This window comes from Grampus griseus (genome assembly GCF_964374135.1).
Source record: "Grampus griseus genome assembly, chromosome: 13".
Classification (NCBI taxonomy): domain Eukaryota; kingdom Metazoa; phylum Chordata; class Mammalia; order Artiodactyla; family Delphinidae; genus Grampus; species Grampus griseus.
The window spans coordinates 18339051-18362886 of record NC_139007.1 but is presented as its reverse complement, the minus strand read 5'-3'; the positions used below and the strand labels follow the sequence as shown (position 1 = coordinate 18362886).

The 23836-nt window shown below is 37.1% G+C and overlaps 1 protein-coding gene across 1 annotated transcript in view; it reads left to right on the top strand.

Moving 5' to 3' along the window:
- The window catches only part of CEP162 (centrosomal protein 162), a 91459-nt gene that overhangs the window by 22053 nt on the left and 45570 nt on the right, over positions 1 to 23836 (top strand). Inside the window, exons 7-13 of the mRNA XM_082668790.1 lie at positions 279 to 391; positions 2012 to 2042; positions 4600 to 4716; positions 12831 to 13022; positions 13613 to 13694; positions 18230 to 18512; positions 19381 to 19642. Of these exons, the coding sequence (XP_082524916.1) occupies positions 279 to 391; positions 2012 to 2042; positions 4600 to 4716; positions 12831 to 13022; positions 13613 to 13694; positions 18230 to 18512; positions 19381 to 19642 (1080 nt within the window). The remainder of the gene's footprint in view (positions 1 to 278; positions 392 to 2011; positions 2043 to 4599; positions 4717 to 12830; positions 13023 to 13612; positions 13695 to 18229; positions 18513 to 19380; positions 19643 to 23836) is intronic.

The following is a 23836-nucleotide window of genomic DNA, read 5'->3' as shown; positions in this document are numbered from 1 at the left end:
TCTTGAACAGCTCTAGAAATTTTCAGTTGGTTAATTATACAAAATATTAAAAATGTAAAACTGATAACTGTTTGAAAGTACAAAAATAAAACCCAAGTCTTACGAATTGAATTCTCTTTAAATCTTTGCCCCAAAAAGTATGTTCTTCAAGGTATCTTTATGTTAACATTTAAATAAATTACTCTTATGCAGACTTCTTTTGGAAATCTGTAATATTTTCATGGAATTTGACTTTTTTGACAGTATGATCCTTGTATTTTTAAAACTATTTTCTTCAGAAAATTATAGTGATGATTTTGAAGATGAGGATATTGATGTACCTTTGACTCCTAAAGAAGAGACTAATTCCAAAGAAAATTCCAAATCAGAAAAAATAAATGTACCTAAACAGGTATGTATCACTTATATGTTTGACAGTTTGGAAACTTCTTTCATCACCTTAGCTGTTGCTGTATAAAGAGCTCAAAATACAGAGTTCTTTATAGTCTAGCTTGTTGTAAAGTTATAGGTCTCTTAATACTCAGACGTTTTCTTAACTCAGGTGTAAATTTAAATCTTAATGAAATACATGGCAGTTGATGATTTTCTGAAAGATTTCTTTTGGCAAGTTTCCTTAAGCTTTAGAAATTGAAAACTTCATTAAAATCTCAAATCTGATTTTTAAACAGGTATATTAAACTATACTTTTCTTTGGTAGGTCTTGTCCTTGTGAAGTGCAATACATAGCTGCCTCAGTATTTATGCTAATAGTGACATTACTGCCTGAAACTTACTGGGCTAAGATTGTAAAGTAAACTATTCCATTCACATTAAGTGTTGTTGTACTCTAATTCTCTTGTTTCTCAGTTCTTACCAAGAATTGGCTACCAAGACTGGCTAAGGGTACTACTCCATATTGCCTGCCAGACAGAACTTATCCTTGAAGCTACCTAATAGTAGCCAGTAGGACAATACTATTTGTTATATTGGTTTTGATCTGGATACAGTCTCTTTTGCAACTGTATGTTAGGACTAGATGTTTTGAACGTATTTGAAACCATAGACTCTAAATAAAAGCAGGGATCACTTTCTGGGTGTTAAGAAATACTCTTATTTTTTAATTTACCTAGTACTTTTCCTTGGTATCATTATGTCACTCAGTTTGTGGGAGAAAAGAATGTGACCTTAGAAATACATGAAGGTTAAAGCGATCTGATAATTATGCTTAGAAAGTTAATGGGATTCATACTTGGAATATGGCAATTACAGTACTTTGTATTACAGTAATTTCTACTAGAAAAATAAATAGGTCAGTAGAGGGCACAATAGTTTGGTATATTAAGAAAATATAGTCTGTATAAAAAAGTGTCCACCTAAATGTGGAAGCCTAGTAGAGAGCCGTCTGAGTAAGGGTCAAAATAGGAAGGAATGAAAGCTCTGCTCTTATGGGTGGATCCTATACACTGCCTATCCAAGTGGAGAATACAGGTGACACAATTAGAAAACTTACTCTAAGGGAACCTATAATTTTGACAAATTTCAACTATCTTGCCATTTGATGGCCTGCCTTTTTTGAAGATTTTGTCTCAAAATGTAGATGAAATGATGAGTGCAACTTATATTTGATCATTAATATTGATCAATAGGGAAAATGGTGATATTATTATAGCAGGAATCTTACGTGAACTAGCCATGTTATCTTGGAGTTCAAAAAGTAGGAGAATTTCTGAGCAAGGTGGATGAACAAATGGCATTGAGATACTTTAAACAAGGCTTATAAAGGCCTGAATTAATTGCTGGTAATCACCAAGGTTCTGAAGAGACTTCTAGACATTCTCTCACAGCTACATTCTCTAGTCTTATAGAATTGGCAGTGAATGAGTGTGATGAAAGAAATCCGGAAAGCACGTTTCTTGATCTTTTCATCATGGAGTAAAGCACTGGCTTCCAAATTTTGTTATTCTTCTGCATTGCAGTCATTTCGTGTAACTTCAGTTTCAAATCATGTAACTATTTTCTTTTTTTAATTTAGGAAGAAGAGAAAACTGGCATGCTGGCTAATGGTAAATATTATATATATTCATAAATTTTCATTGGCGAAAAATTGGTCTGTTCAGAATTACATCTAAATAATTCTGAATAAATTACTATTTTTGTTTTTAAATATTTTCTGATGAATTAAACTTTACACATTTTCTCAATAATACGTTCCTTATGCCTACCTTAAATTCTTCCTGTTGTATTTAAGAGTACTTATTTTTTAAAAGCCCAGCATGCCTTTATGGATAAATTGTACCAGACATTCAAAGATGTATTGATATCAGTCCTTGTTAAACCCTTCCAAAAAATACAGGAAGAGGAAATTTTTGCAGACTCATTCTGTAAGGCCAGCATCACCTTGATACCAAAACCAGACAAATATTCCTCAGGAAAACTACAGAAAAGCAATTCTATTTACAGTGACATCAAAAAGAATATAATGCTTAGGAATAAATTTTATCAACGAGGTAAATTATGCTTAAAACTATAAAACATTGAGGAAGGAAGTTGAAAACACACAGATAAGTGGAAAGATATTCTGTGCTCATGGATTGGAAGAATTAATACTGTTAAAACATTCATACTACCCGAAGTGACCTACAGATTGAGTGAAATCCCTATCAAATTCCAATGATATTTTTCACAGAAATAGAAAAAACAATCCTAAAATTTGTATGGAACCACAAAAGACCTCACATAGCCAAAGCAAACTTGAGAAAGAGCAAAGCATGGAGGCATCACACTCCTTGATTTCAAAATGTATTACAAAGCTATAGTAACCAAAGCAGTATGGTACTGGCATAAAAACAGACATATAAAACCAATGAAGCAAAAACAAAAGCAATGAAATAGAATAGCCCAGAAATAAATCCATGCATCGGTGTCACCTGATCTTCAACAAGGGTGCCAAAAATATACAATGAGGAAAGATAGTCTCTTCAATACATTGTGTTCAGAAAACTAGACATCCACGTGCAGAAGAATGAAATTGGATCCTTATCTCACGCCACATACAAAAATCAACTCAAAATGGATCAAAGGCTTAAATATAAGACCAGAAACTGCAAAACTGTGAGAAGAAAACATAGGAAAAAAGCTTCTTGATGTTGCACTAGGCAATAATTTTTTGGATATGACCCCAAAAGCACAGACAACAAAAGCAAAAATAGATAAATGGTATTACATTAAACTAAAAAAAGCTTCTGCATAGCAACGGAAACAACAGAGTGAAAAGGCAACCTATAAAGTGGGACAGAATATTTGTAAACCATGTATCTGGTAAAGGGTTAATATCCAAAATATGCAAAAAACTCATGCAACTCAGTAACAACAACAACAAAAAATTAAAAGTGAGCAGAGGACCCAGATAGACATTTCTGAAAAGAAGATATATAAATGGGCAAACAGGTGTATGGACAGATACTGAAGCTCACTAATCATCGGGGAAATGCAGATCAAAACCACAATGAGATACCACCTCACACCTGTCAGAATGCCTGTTACCAGAAGGAGGAAAAAATAAGTTTTGGCGAGGATGTGGAGAAAAGGGAACTCTAGTGCACTGTTGGTAGGGAGGTAACTTGGCACAGCCTTTATGGAAAACAGTATAGAAGTTCCTGAAAAAAATTAAAAGTGGAACTACCTTATTATTCAGAATCCCACTTCTAGATATATATCTGGAAGAGATACCTGTACTCCCATGTTTATTGCAGCATTATTCACAGTAGCCAAGGTATGGATACAACCTAAATGTCCATCAACAGACAAATGAATAAAGAAGATGTAGTATATATAATATTACACATGTATATGTAATATGTATTTACATGCGTAATATTTCGCTTTAAAAATAGAAAGAAATCCTGCCATTTGCAACAACATGGATGAATGTGGAGGACATTTACATGAAGTGAAATAAGCCACATGAAGAAAGACATACTGCATATTCTCACATATGTGGAATCTAAAAATGTCAATCTCCTAGAAACAGAGTAGAATGTTGGTTACCAGAGGCTGGGGTTGGGGGATATAGGAAGATGTTGGTTAAGGGGTACAAAGTTTCAGTTATGCGAGATAAATAATGCACAACAATGTGACTATAGTTAATGTTGTATACTACTTGAAACTTGCTGAGAGGGGAGATATTAGGTGTTCTCACCACATACACAAAAAAGGGTAAATGGATATGTTAATTATCTTGATTTTGGTGATTATTTCACAATGTGTATGTTTATCAAATCAACAAGTCATAGATCTCAAATATATACAATTTTTAATTGGCGATTATACGTCAATAAAATTGGAGGAAGAAAAAATTTTTTGTTAGTTTTTGCAGGCCTTTTGCCTTTTACATATAAACATAAATTAGACTTGTATATAAGCATAGATATGTGTTGACATAAGCCTACTCTGTTGTATATAAGAATAAAATGCTTCTCTTAGATCTATGATTATGTATTCTTTATATGTAAACATTTATCTTTGTTTTTATACAGATTGCATACAATTTAAATATTTTGTTTATGGAACCATACAAGCTTCTCTATATTCCTAATATTTTTTTCTTTTATGTTATTCCAGTAGTGCTGCTTGATTCATTAGACTCTGTTGCAGAGGTCAACCTTGATGACCAGGAGAGAGCAACAACTAATCCAGAAGCACTGCCAGATATGACTGATAATGAAATGACAGGAACAGGTAAGAGGGACAAAGTAGCTGTTCTCTAAATATGTAATATTCTATGACTAATTGACTTCATTTTTAGGGAAATGTATGTGATATAATATATGTCATAGTTATATCAATAAATTGTACATTTTTTATTGAAGTATAGTTGATTTGCAGTGTTGTATTGTGTCACTACTATATTCACTGAATACAGCAGTGATTAAATTGTGTGTGTGTGTGTGTGTGTATACACATACACACGTATGTGTGTATATAACTTTTTCAGATTCATTTCCATTATAGGTTATTACAAAATCTGAATATAGTTCCCTGTGCTATACAGAAGGTCCTTGTTATTTGTCTATTTTACATACAGTAGTGTGTATCTGTTAATCCCAAACTCCTAATTTATCCCTCTCCCCCCTTTCCCATTTGGTAACCAAAAGTTTGTTTTCTGTGTCTGTAAGTCTGTTTCTGGTTTGCTAATAAGTTCATTTGTATCAGTTTTTTAGATTCTCCATATAAGTGGTATCATACGGTATTTGTCTTCTCTTTGTGACTTAATTCACTTAGTATGATAATCTCTAATTTCATCTATACTGCTGCAAATGATGTTATTTTATTCTTTTTTTGGCTGAGTAGTATTCCATTGTGTGTGTGTGTGTGTGTGTGTGTACATCTTCTTTATCCATTCATCTGTTGATGGACACTTAGGTTGCCTCCATGTTTTGACTATTGTAAGTAGTGCTGCTATGAACATTGGGGTGCATGTGTCTTTTTGAGTTAGAGTTTTCATCTTTTCCAGATACATGCCCAGGAATGGGATTGCTGGATCATATGGTAACTCTATTTTTAGTTTTTTAAGCAACCTCTCTGCTGTTCTCCATAGTGGCTGGACCAGCTTACATTCCCACCAGCAGTGTAGGAGGGTTCCCTTTTCTCCACACCCTCTCCAGCACTTATTATTTGTAGGCTTTTTGATGATGGCCTCATTTTAGTTTTGACTTGCCTTTCTCTGATTAGCAATATTGTGCATCTTTTCATGTGCCTTTTGGCCATCTGTATGGCTTCTTTGGAGAAATGTCTGTTTAGGTCTTCTGCCCATTTTTGATTGTGTTGTTTGTTTTTTTGATATTGAGCTGTATGAACTGTTTGTATATTTTGGAAATTAAGCCCTTGTCAGTTGCATCATTTGCACATATTGTCTCCCATTCTGTGGGTTGCTTTTAGTTTTGTTTATGGTTTCCTTTGTGTACAAAAGCTTATAAGTTTGATTTGGTCCCATCTGCTTATTTTTGCTTTTATTTCTTTTGCCTTGAGAGCCTGACCTAAGAAAACATCGCTGTGATTTATATCAGAGAATGTTTTCCTATGTTCTCTTCTAGGAGTTTTAAGGTGTCATGTCTTATAAGTCTTTAAGCCATTTTGAGTTTATTTTTGTTTATGGTGTGAGGGTGTGTTCTAACTTCGTTGATTTACATGAGGCTATCCAGCTTTCCCAATACCACTTGCTGAAGAGACTGTTTTTTTCTCCATTGTATATTCTTGCCTCCTTTATTGAAGATTAATTGAACATAGGTGTGCGGATTTATTTCTGGGCTCTCTGTTCTGTTCCACTGATCCATATGTCTGTTTTTATGCCAATACCGTGTTGTTTTGGTTACTGTAGCTTTGTAGTATTGTCTGAAGTCTGGAAGGTATGCCTTCAATTTTGTTTTTTCCATCAGATTTGCTTTGGCAACTCTGAGCCTGTTGTGTTTCCATATAAATTTTAGGATTATTTGTTCTAGTTCTGTGAAAATGTCATGGGTAATTTGATAGGGATCACATTAAATGTATAAATTGCTTTCAGTTACTAGTATGGCCATTTTAACAATATTATTCCTTCCAGTCCAAGAACATGAGATAGCTTTCCATTTCTTTGAATCATCTTTAATTTCCTTCATCAATGTTTTATAGTTCTCAGCATATAAGTCTTTCACTTCCTTGGTAAGATTTATTCCTAGGTATTTTTTTAATACATTTTTAAAACAGATTGTTTTTTCATTTTCTCTTTCTGATATTTCATTGTTAGTGTAAAGAAATGCAACAGATTTCTGTATACTAATCTTGTATCCTGCTACCTTGCTGAATTCATTTATTAATTCTAATAGTTTTGGTGTGGAGTCTTTAGGGTTTTCTATATAGAGTATCATGTCATCTGCCTGTAATGACAGTTTTATCTCTTTCCTTCCAATTTGGATCCCTTTTGTTTCTTTTTCTTGTCTGAGTGATGTGGCTAGGACTTCCAAAACTATGTTGAATAGAAGAGGTGAGAGTGAGCATCCTTATCGTGTTCAGATTTCAGTGGGAAGGCTTTCAGCTTTTCACTGTTGAGTATTATGTTGGCTGTGGGTCTGTCATAAATAGCTTTTATTATGTTGAGATATGTTGCCTCTGTACCCACTTTGGTGAGAGTTTTTATCCTGAATGGATGTTGAGTTTTATCAAATGCTTTTTCTGCAGCAGTTGAGATGATCATATCATTTGTCTTTTCTTTTGTTGATGTGGTGTATCACATTGCTTGATTTGCATATGTTGAACCATCCTTGTGACCGTGGGGTGAATCCAACTTGATCATTGTGTCTGATTCTTTTTATGTATTGTTGGATTCGGTTTGCTAATATTTTGTTGAGGATTTTCGCATCTATATTCATCAGAGATACTGGCCTCTAATTTTCCTTTTTGGTAGTGTCTTTGTCTGGTTTTGGAATCAGTGATGGTGGCATCATAGAATGACTGTGGGAGTGTTTCCTCCTCTTCAGTCTTTTAGAAGATCTTGAGAAGGATCAGTATAAGTTCTTTTCTGTATGTTTGGTAGAATTCCCTAGTGAAGGCATCCAGTCCTGGACTTTTGTTTGCAGGGCGTTTTTTTTGTTTTGGTTTGGTTTTTCGTTTGTTTTTTTTTTTTTTTGCAGTACACGGGCCTCTCACTGTTGTGGCCTCTCCTGTTGCGGAGCACAGGCTCCAGACACGCAGGCTCAGTGGCCATGTCTCACAGGCCCAGCTGCTCCGTGGCATGTGGGATCTTCCCGGACCGGGGCACAAACCCATGTCCCCTGCATCAGCAGGTGGACTCTCAACCACTGCGCCACCAGGGAAGCCTGGGAGTTTTTTTATTACAAATTTTATTTCAGTTCTAGTGATTGGTCTGATCAAATTATCTATTTATTCTTGATTCAGTTTTGGTGGACTGTGTCAACAATAAAATTTTCAGTCTCATATTTGCTACTATATTTAACAACTTAAATAATCTGAACTTGCTAATTGTGACACATAATGCTAGTAGGCTGAGTAAAGTGTGTTTTAAGATATATACTTGTTAATAAATGAATGAATGCTGTTGTTACAAGGTATAGCACTGTAGGTGAATATTGACTCATTTTCTGCACCCCACCCCCCCGAGTGTTCCATTAAATTCGCCATGCGTCAGAGAATTGAGACTTCGGTCTTGTGCGTTTCCATAGTTCCCTCTGTGTAGGCAAAAGCTAGATCACATCCTAAAATTCTGAAATGTCTAGGACCATCTAGACTTGACTAAAGGTTGTAAAGACCTTTAAGATAGTGCCTTTTCAAACTTTTTTTAAAGCAGTGGAACTCTTACCTCTAAATGGAATCTTAGGTAGTACCTCTATATAGATAAAAAATGTATTTTATCAGTATAAATATAAATGTTTACATATGTGACATTTACTTATAAAGTTAGTGAGAGTAGTAATGGTCCTTTGAAATTCTTAAAATTAAAAGTTCTAGATATTACATTCTTATATCATCAGACTTCCAGTATGTTTGTATATTTTGTTTTTGTTGTATAATATGAACGTTTTCTTGGTTTACCAGATAAACAAGTGCAAATGGGAACTTTTCAACTTACTTTTTTGCAAGTCTCAGTTGACCAGTATGGTCAACTAAACCAACCCAGACACTTGGAAAAAAAGAACAATAGAAATGATAAATCACTAACCAACTCTGAACATCTGCTTGCATTTTATTTTTATTTCTTATTTTTTTTCTACTTTTCTATGGAAGTATAATATACTTGTATAATAATTCACCTATCATCATAGCTTGATGAATTTTCAAATACTGAACACATCCATGTAACCAGCAACCAGATGAGAAAACCAAACATGATCAAAACCACAAAGTCCACTCAGATCTTTTATTTCTAGTCAGTGCCGTTCCAAGAGTCACCACTATCTTGTTTCATCCACTTCCATTTTAAAACGTAAAAAAAATTAGAACAGAATTTTTCCATCAAGACATGTTACTCGTTTACTTGTTACTACCCAAGTGAATATTCTGCGATGCTGAAGGCATGTGCTGAGCACATGTTCCTCATTCTTACTGCTGTTTTTATTTAAGTACTTGTCACATATGTGCTGTGATGGTCAATCCACTTGCACTTCTTTCAGTAAGCAGATATGGATTCTTTTAAAAGACCAGTGTAGAGCTACAGCTTTTCTAATCAGTGATGCATAGTAGAGGGTTCTTTTATGTACAGGATGGCCAGAGAAGCTTTATTCTAAGATACACACGGAAACAAAGCCAGAGGCAAGAGTTATCACTCTGATGCTCTTTACAGTTATATAAATGGCACATTTGAGTGTGCAGATTATTTTTTATTACAGTTTTTGTGTTTTAAAATGAAATTTCAGTCAAATGTCTGTGGAACCCGTGATTTTCTCTGAAAACTGTTTTGTAACACTCAGTATGAAAACCGCTGCTGTAGGTTATAAGAAAAACTCAGAAATAAAAAATGTATTGCTGGAAGCAAAAATTCTATTAAGATGATCCAGGTCAGTTATATAAAGCTAAATTTTCTTGGTCTTATTTCTTAAATGTTCTTGACTCTGAAATAATTTGGTAAGTCAATTACTAGAAGAGTGTAAGTATAATCTTATTGTCTTGTGGCCTTGGATTCATATTCCCAGCCTTGCCAGTTACCAGCTGCATGACACTGGACAATTAATGCCTCTAAGCCTGTTTCCTCTTCTTTAAAATGAGCTCTTGTGATGATCAACTGAGTTAATATATAGTGCCTAGTATATTGTTAAGATTCAACAAGCAGTGGCAACTGTGTGGTTCTCATCATTATTGTTTATATCAACACTCTGTTAAGAGTACAAATTATAATAAAGAACCTGAAGGCATAGAGTATAAATACCTTTTGGCTGTGAGGTATTGAATTTACCTAGCATTTCAAAAAATATACTCGAAAATTTTCAAATCAGCACCTGAACTTGGTTTAAAAACTGAAAAGATCAGTGGCTTGTTTTTTGTTTACCAGGTGTCTTCCAGTATTAAGCAGGCTCCGTTTAGGTGATATGTTGTCAAAGATTATCTCTTTTTTGATAATACTATTCATGAAACTTGTGCTTTATTGTCTTAAAATGGTTGGTAACTGTAAAATGAGGGCCAGATCTGGCCTTTTGCTTGTTTTCATTTGTCTCAAGGGCAGGTACCATTTTGTGCTGGGCTGCATGACCAGAGCAGTCACAGGAGGACAGTGTGGCTCCACAACGGGACCCTTGCCTCTGCCCAGCAGGATTTGACCCTTTTCAACCTCCTAAAGTGGAAAAAAATAGGGCGTTTTTGACTTGTGGTGATATATAAAATACATGCAGAGAAGTCAGCCCTTTTCTCTATAAAATGCATGAAAAAGGTTAACATATATGACCGTGGAATTATTTTTAACATCAGTTGGGTTAATGACTCAAATTAGGAGAAAAGTGCCTTCCCTTGCTCTGTTTTCTGAGCAGCCCATGATACCACTCGATCTTCCATTTCTGATTTCTAACTTTTAGGTCATTGCTTTTCTGCATGTTTGCTCAGCTGTTGCTTTAAGCCAGAGCCTCTTCTTTCTGACACCTCACACGTGTTAAATTTGGTATGAGCATTCAGTGCTGCTGTGCGATTTGCCACTGGGATCATTTCTTTTATACATACTCTGAAGATAATTAAGCATCCTGGTATTTCTGTAGAGGAGACAAAACACCTTGTGCCTTTTCCCTTTCTTCATAAAAATTCATTCTCTCCCTCAGTCATGCTACTCTGAATCTGACAGGTGGTTTAGGGCAGCGGTCCCCGACCTTTTTGGAACCAGGGACCGGTTTCATGGAAGATAGTTTTTCCATAGGCGGGGGGTGGGGGAGTATGGTTTCGGGATGATTCAAACACATTGCATTGGTTGTGCACTTTATTTCTGTTATTATTACATTATAGTATATAATGAAATAATTATACAGCTCATCATAATGCAGAATCAGTGGGAGCCCTGACCTTGTTTTCCTGCAACTAGATGGTCCCATCTGGGGGTGATGGTAGACAGTGACACCCAAAGTGTGTTGCTTACGTCCAGCCTACTCTGTAATCTCATTTTGGTTGCTGTCCGGTAGTGGACAGCTAATGTCGCCGCTGATCTGACAGGAGGCGGAGCTCAGGCGTGTGGCCCGGTTCCTAACAGGCCATGCACGGCATGGCCCGGGGGTTGGGGACCATTAGGCTTAGCTTAGCAGGCAAGGTCTTTTTCCTCAAGTCCTACTGAATATCCCTGCCGCTAAAACTGTCAGTGATTCTGATCTCACGGTATCCTCCACTTTTTTGTTTTTAATGTATTTAATCAAATCTGTTCCTTTATTGGGCATGCTCCAAATAACAGTGGTGACCTGAAGCAGTGGATAGAAAGATATCCCATTGTGAGGCATTCTTACACAATCATATGTGGCACTTGGCTCCCTCTTATGTTTAGAGTTGAAAATAGTTCCTCAGAATTTTATACTATGCAACTTACACATCATATAGAGGAAGAGGAGGCTGTATATGCTCTTGTAAATATTTTTAGGCATTAATTGATTAGTTCATGGGTATCAAGAGAAAAGGAGACTGGTCACCATATTTCTCTCTTTTTGTTTTTTCCACTCTTCTATAGCACTTTTTTCTTTTCTCTAATTTTGAAAATTCCACTGTTAGTAGTGAAGAGTACAAAATTAGTAAGAAAATACTCATAAAAGTCTTAGATCATTGTTGTCATTAGATCCTTTGAATTATTTCCTCTAGAGTGTATTCATCAGTTGGTGGGAAGAGGAGGAGGTTAATAGGGAAGGAAGAGTGAACAGTGACATCACGTCTCCTATTTTGGATGACTGGGTAACTGATCATACCACAGCCAAAATAGCAGGTACTAGTAGCAGAACAGATTTTGTTGGGGAATATAATTAATTCACTCGAGGATGCATTAGATATGATTTGCTTATAGAACAGTCTCCTTGTCAGGAAGTTTAATGTTCAAAAAAGAGATAAAGACAAAAGACATAGATTTGGGAGTCACGTGCACGTGGGCAGTTATTAAGTGAAGGGTCTTGATGAAGTTATCCACTCCACTACCACTGCCCCCCCCAGAAAAAAAGAGAGGTTTTAAAAAGAGATGGAGGAGCCCTGAGATGAGTCATTTACCATACAAGATGGAAAAGCAGCCATCAGAGCAGTGGGAAGAACAAGAAGGCGCTATGCAGAGGAAACAGTCCCCAGGAAAATGGCAGGGTCACAGTCTCACAGGGTGAAGAAAATTTTTAAAAGTTGAAGAAAATTAAAGGCTGGGTTTGGCTACTAGGAAATCACTTTCTATTATAGCAGCTTTAGCAGACTGTTGGAACATATTGGTTTGCAAAGCTAGAGGATTGAATTTCAGTTGAAGAAATGCAGAGTACAAGATGCTTGGTGGCCCCATGAGGCAGAGAGAGAGAGAAGAGAGACAGAATCCTTGAAAAATTGTGTCAATCTGAGAAATTTAGGAATAGTTTTATCCAGTGCGGAGAGGTCGATTAAGGGTAGTAGGAAGAGACGATAACTAGTAGAGTCATATTTTACAGTTAGCACGTCAGGACACATCTCAGCCCGCTACAGGAGTTCCTGAGCCTGCTGTGGTGCATGCTGGTAGGCTGTGGCCATGCATGACCCAGGTTTGTATTTCACTCTATTTTGATCAAGTCAGTATTGTCCTATAGGCTTGTACACCATTCCTGATAGATTAAGGGACAATGTTAGTGTTCCATATTTCTTAGGTATTTGTGTGAATATACTAGAGATTACATTTAATTCAACAGGTGTTTCTTATGGACAGAGCAGTAGTGACATTGAAGCACTACATCAGGCTTATTGTCATATTGCCCATTCTTTGGGAGATGCAGATGAACAAAGACCTGAGAGTAATGCAGTGGAAAATACTAAGAACTCAGCAAAAGATCATCCTCAAGAAAATGAAGCGTCCTCTAAAAACATCTCTACCACAGAATCTGGTAAAAGCTTCTTTGTTTGAGACCCTCTCTGGACAGTTTCCAGTGTGGTATAATTTAAATGCAGTTTGCTCTAGTGATTGTTTCTCAGTATCTGAATTTAAACCGTTTGTTTAAATCTGGGAATCACTGGTTTAGCTATAAAGTTAGAGCTGAACATAGGATGAAATTTCAGTTCCTCCTCTAATATGCCTTGACCGAATTAAGAAATCAGTTGCGTATTTTCACATCTTTTACACTTTTCCATGACATATACTAAAGTTACTTTTTAAATAGAGAACAGTATTTTGGGATCAAATAAATATATAATTAACGTGTGTATGTGTGTGTGTATTTGTGGATACACCCATACACATATATTTGATGTGTGTACGTATATATATATAGAAAGAGAGAGAGAGATAAAATGTAAATATATATTTCAAATATAAATATCAAAGAAGATTTTCTTATGGGGGAAACTGGGATTATTGTATGTGCTGTTCTGTTAACTACGTCAATCAGAGAAAATGTGATTTTGGTGGTATTAGACACTAAGTTAAGCAATTTACATAAGATTTTTGGTTGCTGTTTTAACTTTTCCCCCCTCTCAGATCTGCCCACAGTAGAGGAGCTGATGAAGCCCATCAGAATAGATTCCTTTGGGGTCAGTGGTTTCGATTTACAACCTCTCAGGTATGACTTTTTTGGAATGGATTGAACAGGTTGTTTGTTTGTTTATTGTTTCGTCACTGGGAACTTTTAGAATCATTTGTTCTACAAAACCATTCCTAATGAATGATTAACGTGTAGCTGGTATGTGTCCACCTGTGAGTCACTCCTGTTTTTTTTTTTCACATTAGTCTTACTCAAATTAGTTTATCAAAAGTCTTCTCATGGTAAAATTTAAAAATAAATGCTACTAAAAAGTGGCTGCCACTAGGTAGGTAGTCTTAAAGCTTTCCACTGAAAAATAAAATCCCTTCAGCTCTAAATAGCTCAGGGACAGTTGATTTGAATGCTGAGAGGGAAATTAATTTTATTCTGTGCTGAGTCATCCATTCACTTCTTTATAAGCCAGTTTTACACTTAGTCACAGACCAGCTGTTGTCTTTCAGGGTGAGTTCTTGGATCACAAGAAAAATGGGCTTCATGAAAATGTTCCAGCTCTGGTACATTTTAATGACAGCTTGTGGGACATGGCTGTCATTCACCAACACAGAGAAGCATATCACAGTAGCCTCGTCGTAAGGCTGCACTTTGCATTCGTGAAGCACTTAGAGTGTCACACCCGTTATCTCATGAGATCCTCAGAATAAGTAGGTCAGGCATCTTTATCGATGAAACTGAGGTAAACCAACTTAGTGGTGGAGCTCTCACAGGAGCCAGTAATGACGACGATGATGGTGATGATAACAGCTAGCATTTTAATCACATGCTTACCGTGGGCCAGGTAGTGTGCAGAGTTCTTTACATACTAGATTTTATTTAATCTTAAAGCAACTCTATGAGGTCTCTTCCATTATTATCCCCATTTTATAGATAAGAAACTGAGCTTAAAGAGGTTAAGTAAATTGTTCAAGATCATGTGGCCATAACCCAGGAATGCACTTGGATTGTCAGGTCTTTGATCTCCATGAAATATTTCTGTGAAAAGCCTGTCATCCATGCATGTATTCATTTGTTCATTTGTGTTATCAACAGACAACTTTTTGAGCCTCCCTTGAACCCCATCCTCATCCTGTAAATCCACTTGCAGTGATTTCTTGGCCTTGTTCCTCCCTTTGTGCTAATTGAGAGAAAATGATGCAGCGTAGCTTACACTAAACCCCGTCGACTTGAATACTAAGCCTAGTATTCTTCCACTGGTCTGCAGTGCTAGTTAGTATTTTTAAAGCGCAGTTATGCTTACTTACCATTGCTGTTTGGGGCTGTGCTAGTGTTACTGAAGAGATTTTTCACACATCCTGTGTCTTTGTTGGCATAGGTAGCACCATTTTAATAATGTGAGTTCTAAATAAGGATTTTCACATTGTGTTTTAAAAGCTGAGAGCCAAGTGTACTTACATTAAAGGCATAACAATAATTATAGAAATGTCAGTAGTACAAACTTCAGTACACATATCAAAAAACTTTTTAGTAAATTAGGGTAAGTAATTCTAGCTGCTGTAACAAAAATATCCTTGAAATTTTAGTCGTTTAACATCATCAAAAATGTATTTCTTGCTCGCATATAATTCCATGTGTCTCAGTGGAGTTAAGGCGGGACTCTGCTCCACATGGTCATTTAGGGACCCAGGCTGCTTCTGTCATCAACACACAGTTTCAAGGTTCTCATGGCCTCATCTAAACAGTCGCTAAGGAGAGAAAAAAGATGGTTTACCATAATTCCTTTTAACTGCCTCAACACAGAAATGTTACATCACTTCAGTCCACATTCTATCGGTAAGAACCAGCACATCTAGCTAACAGAGTCCAAGAGGGCTGGGAAATATGGTTTGCTTGTGTGCCCAGAAAGAAAAGTTAAATGTGTTTGGTAGGCATCTAGCTAGTCTCCACAAGAATCTCCTCTTTTTTTTTTTTTTGTGGTACGTGGGCCTCTCACTGCTGTGGCCTCTCCCGTTGCGGAGCACAGGCTCCGGACGCGCAGGCTCAGCGGCCATGGCTCACGGGCCCAGCTGCTCCGCGGCATGTGGGATCCTCCCGGATCGGGGCACGAACCCGCGTCCCCTGCATCGGCAGGTGGACTCCCAACCGCTGCGCCACCAGGGAAGCCCAGAATCTCCTCTTTTAATAGCCAAATATCCATTCTACTCTTATGAATACAAAGACCTACTCAGCCCCTCCTCAAAGCGAACAGCTCAAGTCCCATTCAGGACTCTGTCCATCTGAAAGGCCAGGATTTCCAGGTGAAGCACAGTTCTCTTTATCAGGTTTGAATATAGCTCCTCATTGTCTACTAATCAATGAATTAAAGAGACAAGTTACATACTTCATTACCCACACCCTTCTCATTCAGAAAGGAAAAGTATGAAGAAAATACAGCCATCAGTAATGCAACTTTGAAATCCAGTGAAAGACCTTGTAAAGACCCCCTGCCTTGAAGATGGGAATTTTCCTTAATTACGCCATTGTTCTGCTCTTAAGGAGAAACTACCATATATATATACATATATATGTGTGTGTATATATATATATATATATATATACACATATATATAGGGTGTGTGTGTGTGTATGTATGTATGTAGGTATATATGTATATATATGGTTCCGTATAGCTCCTGGTTCCAATCCTTGAAGGATTTGTCTTGTATTTCATCACCATTGGCTTCAACTGAAGGGGGTTTCGGGGGGGAAGCTATGCCCATCTTGGAGGATGCACTGGTTTCTCCGTCCACTTTCTGCCTACAGGTGGTTTTAAGGCTCCCAAACAAGTCTCTAGTCTTTTTTTTTTTTTAAATAGTAGGGTTGTGGTTTCTTTGTAATTAGTTACTTCAGAAAGTTTATTAGGCTTCTGATCTATTTGGTTCCAGTTAGTCCCATGTGCCAGCAACTACACTAAACACTCTTTGCTACACAAAGGTTTTAAATCTGCTTTATGTCTTTGCTTCCTTGTTCTTTTGTTTTGTTTTTTCTCTCTCAATTTAATTGCAGCTGTCTGGATATTATTAGGAACAATAACCTTGTGTTTGAAGATGACACTTATAATGTGATATTTGCCAAGGGACTGAGTCACTCTTTTCAACCACGAAGTCCCATGATGTCTTGCTTTTTCATAGCATTTTTCAGTGCTGAATCTTATTGTTTCAGTTCAGACACAGAGAGTGAACCTAAGAGGCCCTGAGTTTCTAGACTCTGTTTCCTTTGATTTCTTCTTAAAAAAACAGCCCATTCTGTCTTGAGCTCATCTTTTTCTCATAATATCTTGTCAAAAGTAGCCAGTAGTAGCTAGCACCTAAAAACTGCCTGTTCTCTCCTACCATTTCCTTAGTACCCCACACTCGGTAGCCATGTGGTCTGCCTTATAAACTGTTATAGGTGACAGTTTAGCAAATGTTTTGTCGCTATAAAACATGGGTTGTCACCTCTCCAGCCTCTACTATCAGTTTCCTTGTCACCCAAAACCCAAGCACTAAGCCACTGACTCATATTTTAGGTTCTTGTCGCCATAGCACTCACATTCTAAAGGCCAGAACTAGTGAATGGCCCCATCTAGATTGAAGGCGTTGAGGAAATGTTTAGTTTAGTTGGTTCACAGCAAGAACAGGGAACAGCTTTGATGAGCAGCTAGCCAGGTTCTGCTACCATTAAGAAGGAAAGAACTATTATATTTTCTGAGGATTCCAGCTACTTCTGTTATTTCTAACAATTATCAAGAAGCCAATCTAGCTTATGTGAAAATGGTAGCTTCTTAAACTTTCCTTTAATCTTATTTTATAAATTACAAAATTAAATGACCTAATTGACCATGATTTAGTAATTTGACAATGACAATATCCATATTTTGGGAGCTCCCATAATATGCTGATATTTAACCACATTTATAACATTTCCTTAAGGGACAGTTTCCATATTTTGAAAATCTAATGTCTGAAATGTGACATTGCATTTAAGTGTTTTAAACCACAGAGATGATTTTATTTCAAAATCCTAGTGATTTTTCTTGTTTTACTTAAAAATTTTCCTATACTGTGATGAAATTATGCATTTTAATATTTATATTTTATGGCTTATTGACATAAATTATGGTTACTTACTTGGTTTCTTCTAGAAATGTGTAAAATGTTTTTAACCTGCTTCAAATGCATGTTGACTTTATGAGATACTATAGATAAAAGATATATTACAAAAAGTCCACTTAGAAATTCATTTTTAAATTTTTCTTAGACAAAAGCAATCTCAGTCTTGTTTGGTTTGGCCTTCCTTTGAAGTAGGTCTCAGAGTCAACCATGAAGTCCTGTATATTATGCTGCATTACAATTATCACCTGAAATTTAAAACAATTATGTGATGCTATGTGAGTATACTTTGTTAACCAGAATTATAAATAATATATTTAACATTAATGACCTAATTTGAATAGTTACAAATATTAGGTATATTTAATACTCTCATATATTAATCATGTAAATGTATTTTATATGTATCACGTGTATGTGTATATTAATAAAACTGATATTTGAGGAGTTTTATAGGGTTCATTCTCTGTGTCCTGTTTTGTTTTATAGCTATAAGAAACTGGCTGAGAATAAAGAATCTGAATTTGTTAGACCTTTACCCCTTAATATGAACCAAAATGTTATGTCTCAAGAACCACAAACTGTGAACCAATTTTTGGACAGAAATGAAGAGAATGTAGTTTTAGAAAAGGCAACAAATGAAGGTACAGAAACTAACCATCCAAGAGTAAATGCTGTGGAAGAACAAATAGATAAAATGTACCTTGATATTTTGAAGAAAAAAATATCTGTTGGTCCTTCATTATTACCTCAGGATGACAAAATAAATAAGGTAAGTTTTTGTAATGCAAATTGATTTGACATATTGATAAATGAAGTTATACAAATACTATTGATAAGTATGTACTTCTTAAGCTAGTGGGATTGGTTACACACTAACCTCCACGTAGATCCTGGATATCTGTGAGCAGTCTGTAACAACACCCTGTAGTCCCCAAATTTAAAAATAGCACTGTAGCATTAGCTTTCTTCTTGAAGCCATTCTTTATATTTTTCATTTTTTTAGTAAAGGTAGTCCAGAGTTTGAGTAACATAAGAAAATAAAGTGTATTCGTCATTCTAGTGCTTTTCAATCTTTCTAGTAGTTTGTGTTCTGCAAAAGTAGGTAAGTTGACATTTCCTGTAAATGCTATTAGCAGCTCTTAAGAAACTTATATTTCATTGTTCCTTTTTTCTCTGTTCTTGATTTATTCTGATTATATAGGCTCCATGACCACAGTATTCCATTTTTATTTTACAGTTCTGAGTTATGTGTTTACCATAAACTATCTCCTTGTATCAGTAGAATAAGGCAGGGTACTAATAGATTTTTACCTTGAGAAATCTGGAGAAAAAAGAAGCTAAGACTTTTGTCATTTCAAAACATGTTCTTCCCTGCTCTCCTCCATGTTGATTCTAGTAATTACATGTCTTGCTTTCTGGCAAGCTTATTTTGTTTTATTATTTTGCTTTGTCTTACTCCTGACTTTGAAGATGTGCTTCCAAATACTAAAATTCGGATGAATTGGAGAACTTTAATATAATGATTTGCCTTCTATGAACTATGTTCTTTAGTAATCAGTATGGTTTTGCTATCTGTTAAGTCTTATTTGCAACTGTAGTCGAAGTTTAAGTACTAAAGAGCTTGTACTTGTACGCAGACTTTTAGATCTCAACTCAGTTCTGGAGAAGAAGGGGCTGGAATTGGTAAACAGCTACCATACAAGAAGGCCCGAAGTGCACCTCCTGTATTTAAAAGAAAACCCCAGAGTGGATTATATGCATCAGTTAGGAGCTCAGGGTATGGCAAACCCAGTTCACCCTTCAAGACATTTTCTAATCTTGAAAAGAAAACTTCAAAGGACATTATGAAGAGCAAAAGCTTGAGATCCATTCCTACCTCAAATCAGGCTAGGAAAAAAGGTAATCATATACTCTTTTCATGATAGAATTCTGTACATATAGTGTATTATTTTATTTTCTTTGTTCTCTACTTTCCCTGTTTCCTTCCTCCTTCCATGAACTTTCCTTATTCATAGAAAAAAAATTATTCATAAGGTACTGCATTCCATCTTTGAAAGATTCAATTCAATTGAGATCAGGAGGTTTTTCATCATAAGTTCTAGGTTTTCCTGAACGAGACCCAGAAAGTATGGGAAGTGAATATAAAATAGGAGAGTCAAACCCCTCCTCATCTGGTTGGCTTTGTAATATCCAAAATATTTGCCAGAGAAGAGCTATGAATTCAGAATGCAAATGGCAACGTATAAATGAGGGTCAACCATCTGGGTATTAGTTCAGCATAGACTTGGAGAGTAAGGATGTTTTATAGATCAAAGAATGCATACTTTTATACTCAGTGTCTCTGTTAGTTATTTCCTAATGTAGTTGTTTATCGCTATATTGGCAGAAGGAAAGGGTAATTTTCCTCTTAGAAGCCCATGCAACTAGTAAAAGAAATAGAAATGCTCAAGTCAAACCAACATTTCTGTTGCCTTAAGACTCCAGTGGGGAAGGGAGAGCAGTAGAGCCAGAAGCATTTTGTTCTTTTCTTTGTGATTAAATCAAATAGGTTACCAATTCCATCATTGTTTTCTGGTGATAGTTGTCGGAGGAGAACTAACCTCACTGGAAAATTCACTTCTAGCTTAAAAAGTAGGGAAGTGCCTTTCCCTACTACTGTCAATTCCAGGACCACTTTGTCTATATTTAAAATTCTTTCAGCATTAAAGACTCTCTTCTTCTGTCTGTTTTGGTGTGTCTTCCCTGCAGCGATCTGTGTGTGTAAGATGGAAAGGCTAGGGCTGATCTGTATGAGAGTGCAGGAGAACAGCAGTGGGGGATGGCTATTCTGGAGAGACAGGAATATGATTGTTGGCTTAATGCAAGCTTCCTTTCCTCCTGTTCTTAACCTACGGACCTCTGACCCCTTTTCCTAAGAAGTCTCTTGTGTTCTCTTATTTTCTTGTTTCTGTGGGACATCTGCTTGTGATGTTGTCATCTACTCATTGTTATTAATAATTAACTGCCCATTGGATCTAGTGCTTAATGTTAAGGAAAAACACTTGGAACATTTCCCAAATTTTAGAATCATCAAGAGGAGTGTGAAAATTTTTCATTAATGTTTTAGGAGTATTCATTTTGTACTTTCGGGATCAAGAAAATGAAATTTTGTTTTTAATATTATTTATTATATGTATTTTAGATAAACTAACCACCAACATTTTTGAAGTTTACTTTATCCAGATCCATTCACATAACATATTTTTTGAGCACCGACCTTGGTCCAGGCAATATTAGAGGCCCTTGAGATACATTGGTAAACAAAGTAGGCAAAGATATCTCCCCTCCCTCATTTTGTGAAACTTTCATCTGATGAGGAGAGATAAACTTTTAGCAATATGCATAATAAATCAGTAAATGAGGTTATATGCTAAGGAAAACTAAAGGTAGAGCAAGAACGTCAGTGGGGGAGGTCACAGTTTTCAATAAGATAGAGTAGGCCTCCTTGAGAGAGAGCCATTTGAACAAAGACTTGGAGGAGGCAAAGGAATTGGCCGTGTGGATAGCTGGGGGAAGCGTATTCCAGAAAAATGAAATGACTAAATAGTGCAAAAGTCCTGAAGTAGGGAGCGATGCCTGGCATGTTCAGGGAACAGCATGGAAGCCCATACAGCGTGGGCAGAGAGAGTAGGAGATGAGACCGGTGAGTCAAGGGAGAGGCACATGTAGGCTTTTCTAGGGCATTTTGAAGACTTAGGCTTTCACTCTTAGTGTGAAAACATGAACCAATGAAAAGTTTTGAGCATGAGAGTGATTCATCTAATTATCCTTTAGACAGATTTCTTTGGCTGATACCTTATAGACCATATATATACAAACATATACACACACTGTAGAGGACACAGGAAGAAGCTCAGAGCCCAGTTAGAAGGTGATGTTAGGAGTGCAGGCTAGAAGTGATGGGGCTGAAACCAGTGTGGCAGCAGTGGTGGTGATGAGAAGCGGTTGGGTAAGGGTATATTTAGAAGACAGAACCAAGAGTCTAAAAGATCGGTTTGGGGTTGTGAGAGAGGAATCGAGGATGATGGCAACTGGGAGAATGAAGTTACTCGCTCGCTGGGATGGGGAAGGCTGAGGGGGAGTAGATCTGGGGGTGGAGAGAAGACCAAGAGTTCAGCTGTCGAGGTGATAGTTTTGAGGTGTCTGTTCTACACACAAGTAGACAGGTAGAAAAGTGTAGAGTTAAGAGGGTGGTGTGGACTGTAGGTTTCAGACGTTAAAGATGAATATTTTTGAAGCCATGTTTGTCTGGGTTTTTTTGATTGAAGTATAGTTGATTTACAATATTGTGTTAGTTTCAGATGTACAGCATAGTGAAATTTTTTTTTGCAGATTATATTCCATTATAGGTGATTACAGGATATTGGGTATAATTCTCTTTGCTGTACAGTGAATACTTGTTGCTTATCAATTCTATGTGTAGTAGTTTGTGTCTGTTAATCCCACACTTCTAGTTTGTCCCTCCCACCCCTCTCTCCCCTTGGTAACGACGAGTTTGTTGTCTATGTCTGTGAGTCTTTCTGTTTTGTATGTACATTCATTTGTATTATTTTTTAGGTTCCACATAGAAGTTTTATATAGTATTTGTCTTTCTCAGTCTGACTTAACTTCACTAAGCATAATGTTCTCTGCAACTGATGAAGATTATCAAGAGAGCATATCTAGAGAAAAAGGAGCCAGGGCCTGAACCCTGGGCATGCTAACCTTAAGAGGTCAGGCGGAAGAGGAGTCGCCTGCAAAGAAGACAGAGCAAGGTTGCAGGAAACCTGAGTATGCGGGGTCCTGAAAGCCAGGTGAAGACAGTGTGTAAAGGAGAATTGATCTGCTCTATCAGTTGCTGCTGAGGGATAAAGAGAGATGGGGACTGACAGCTGGCCTTTGGGTTTAGCAGAAAGGAAGCCATCAGTATTGGACAAGCAGTTTCCATGGATATGTGGCTGTGAAAGGCAAGCTGAGTGAGAATAGGAGGAGTGGAGTTGGATACTTCGAGCTCTAGATGCCCCTGGAGGAAAGCATGTAAAAGGTAGGAAGAAAAAAATGGGGCAGTAGCTGGCATGGAAGTGGAGTTAGGAGAAGCCTTTTATTTTGCTTTGTTTTGATTTAATGGGAGAAATAATAGTTGTGAATGAATAATAGTATGTTTATGCACTTTGGAAAGATGCAGTGGACAGGCAGAAATGCATGATGGAGGGGAGAATTGCTAGAGCAGTGTCCTTGAGTAGAGGAGCTGTCTTGGGATCCAGTGCACATGGGAAGAGTTGGCTTCAGAGAGGACCATGGACAGTTTGCCTGTGGGCAGGCCGATAGGAAGGGGGGAGATGTGGGTGCAGACTGGTGGGTGGGTAGAAGTGGTGAGAGGTTGCTTCCATTTACTCTGAGAAGTAAAGTACAATGTGATGAGGTGGCAGTGAAGTTGGGGCAGGGGTGTTGGAGGAGGGAAGATGTGAAAAGGCAATCCTGGAGGGTTAGACTGCAGCAGGAAGCGTTGACGTGCAGTTAGTGACCACGAGTGTAAGTTGAGACCAGGCAGGGTGTGTGTGTATTTGTATATGTGTGTGCACAGCCACATTCTACTGCACGATTGCAGGTGTTGGGTAGTTGTATAGTTGGGGTTGTCAAGAGGCGTGGCTTTTGCCAAATGAGTACAGTGAACTGAGAGAGGAGCAAGAAGGGAGAGACCAACGTATGTGGAATGTAAGTTGAGTCGTGAAGGAAGAAAAGACATCAGGGGGGTGATACAGCATGACACAGGCAGGACCACAAAGTGAGTCCCAGGGGGTCCCAAGGATGGTGGGAATCCAGGTGGGAGGAAGGATTGATGGAGAGTAAATGCGTTACTGGTGATAGAAAAAGATCTAGAGCACCAGTGGGAGAGAGCAGCTGGGGCAGAGAGGCACGTATATACAGGGGTTGAAAGGATCTCCTGTGCGTGTATGGAAGTTACTGAGAGTGAAGAGAAGTAATGTCATGGGGTGGGAAGGAAACGAGGGGGTTGGTATAGAGGTTGATAGATTAAAGTAATATTTTTATGGATATTTTTCCCTATTTCACAAT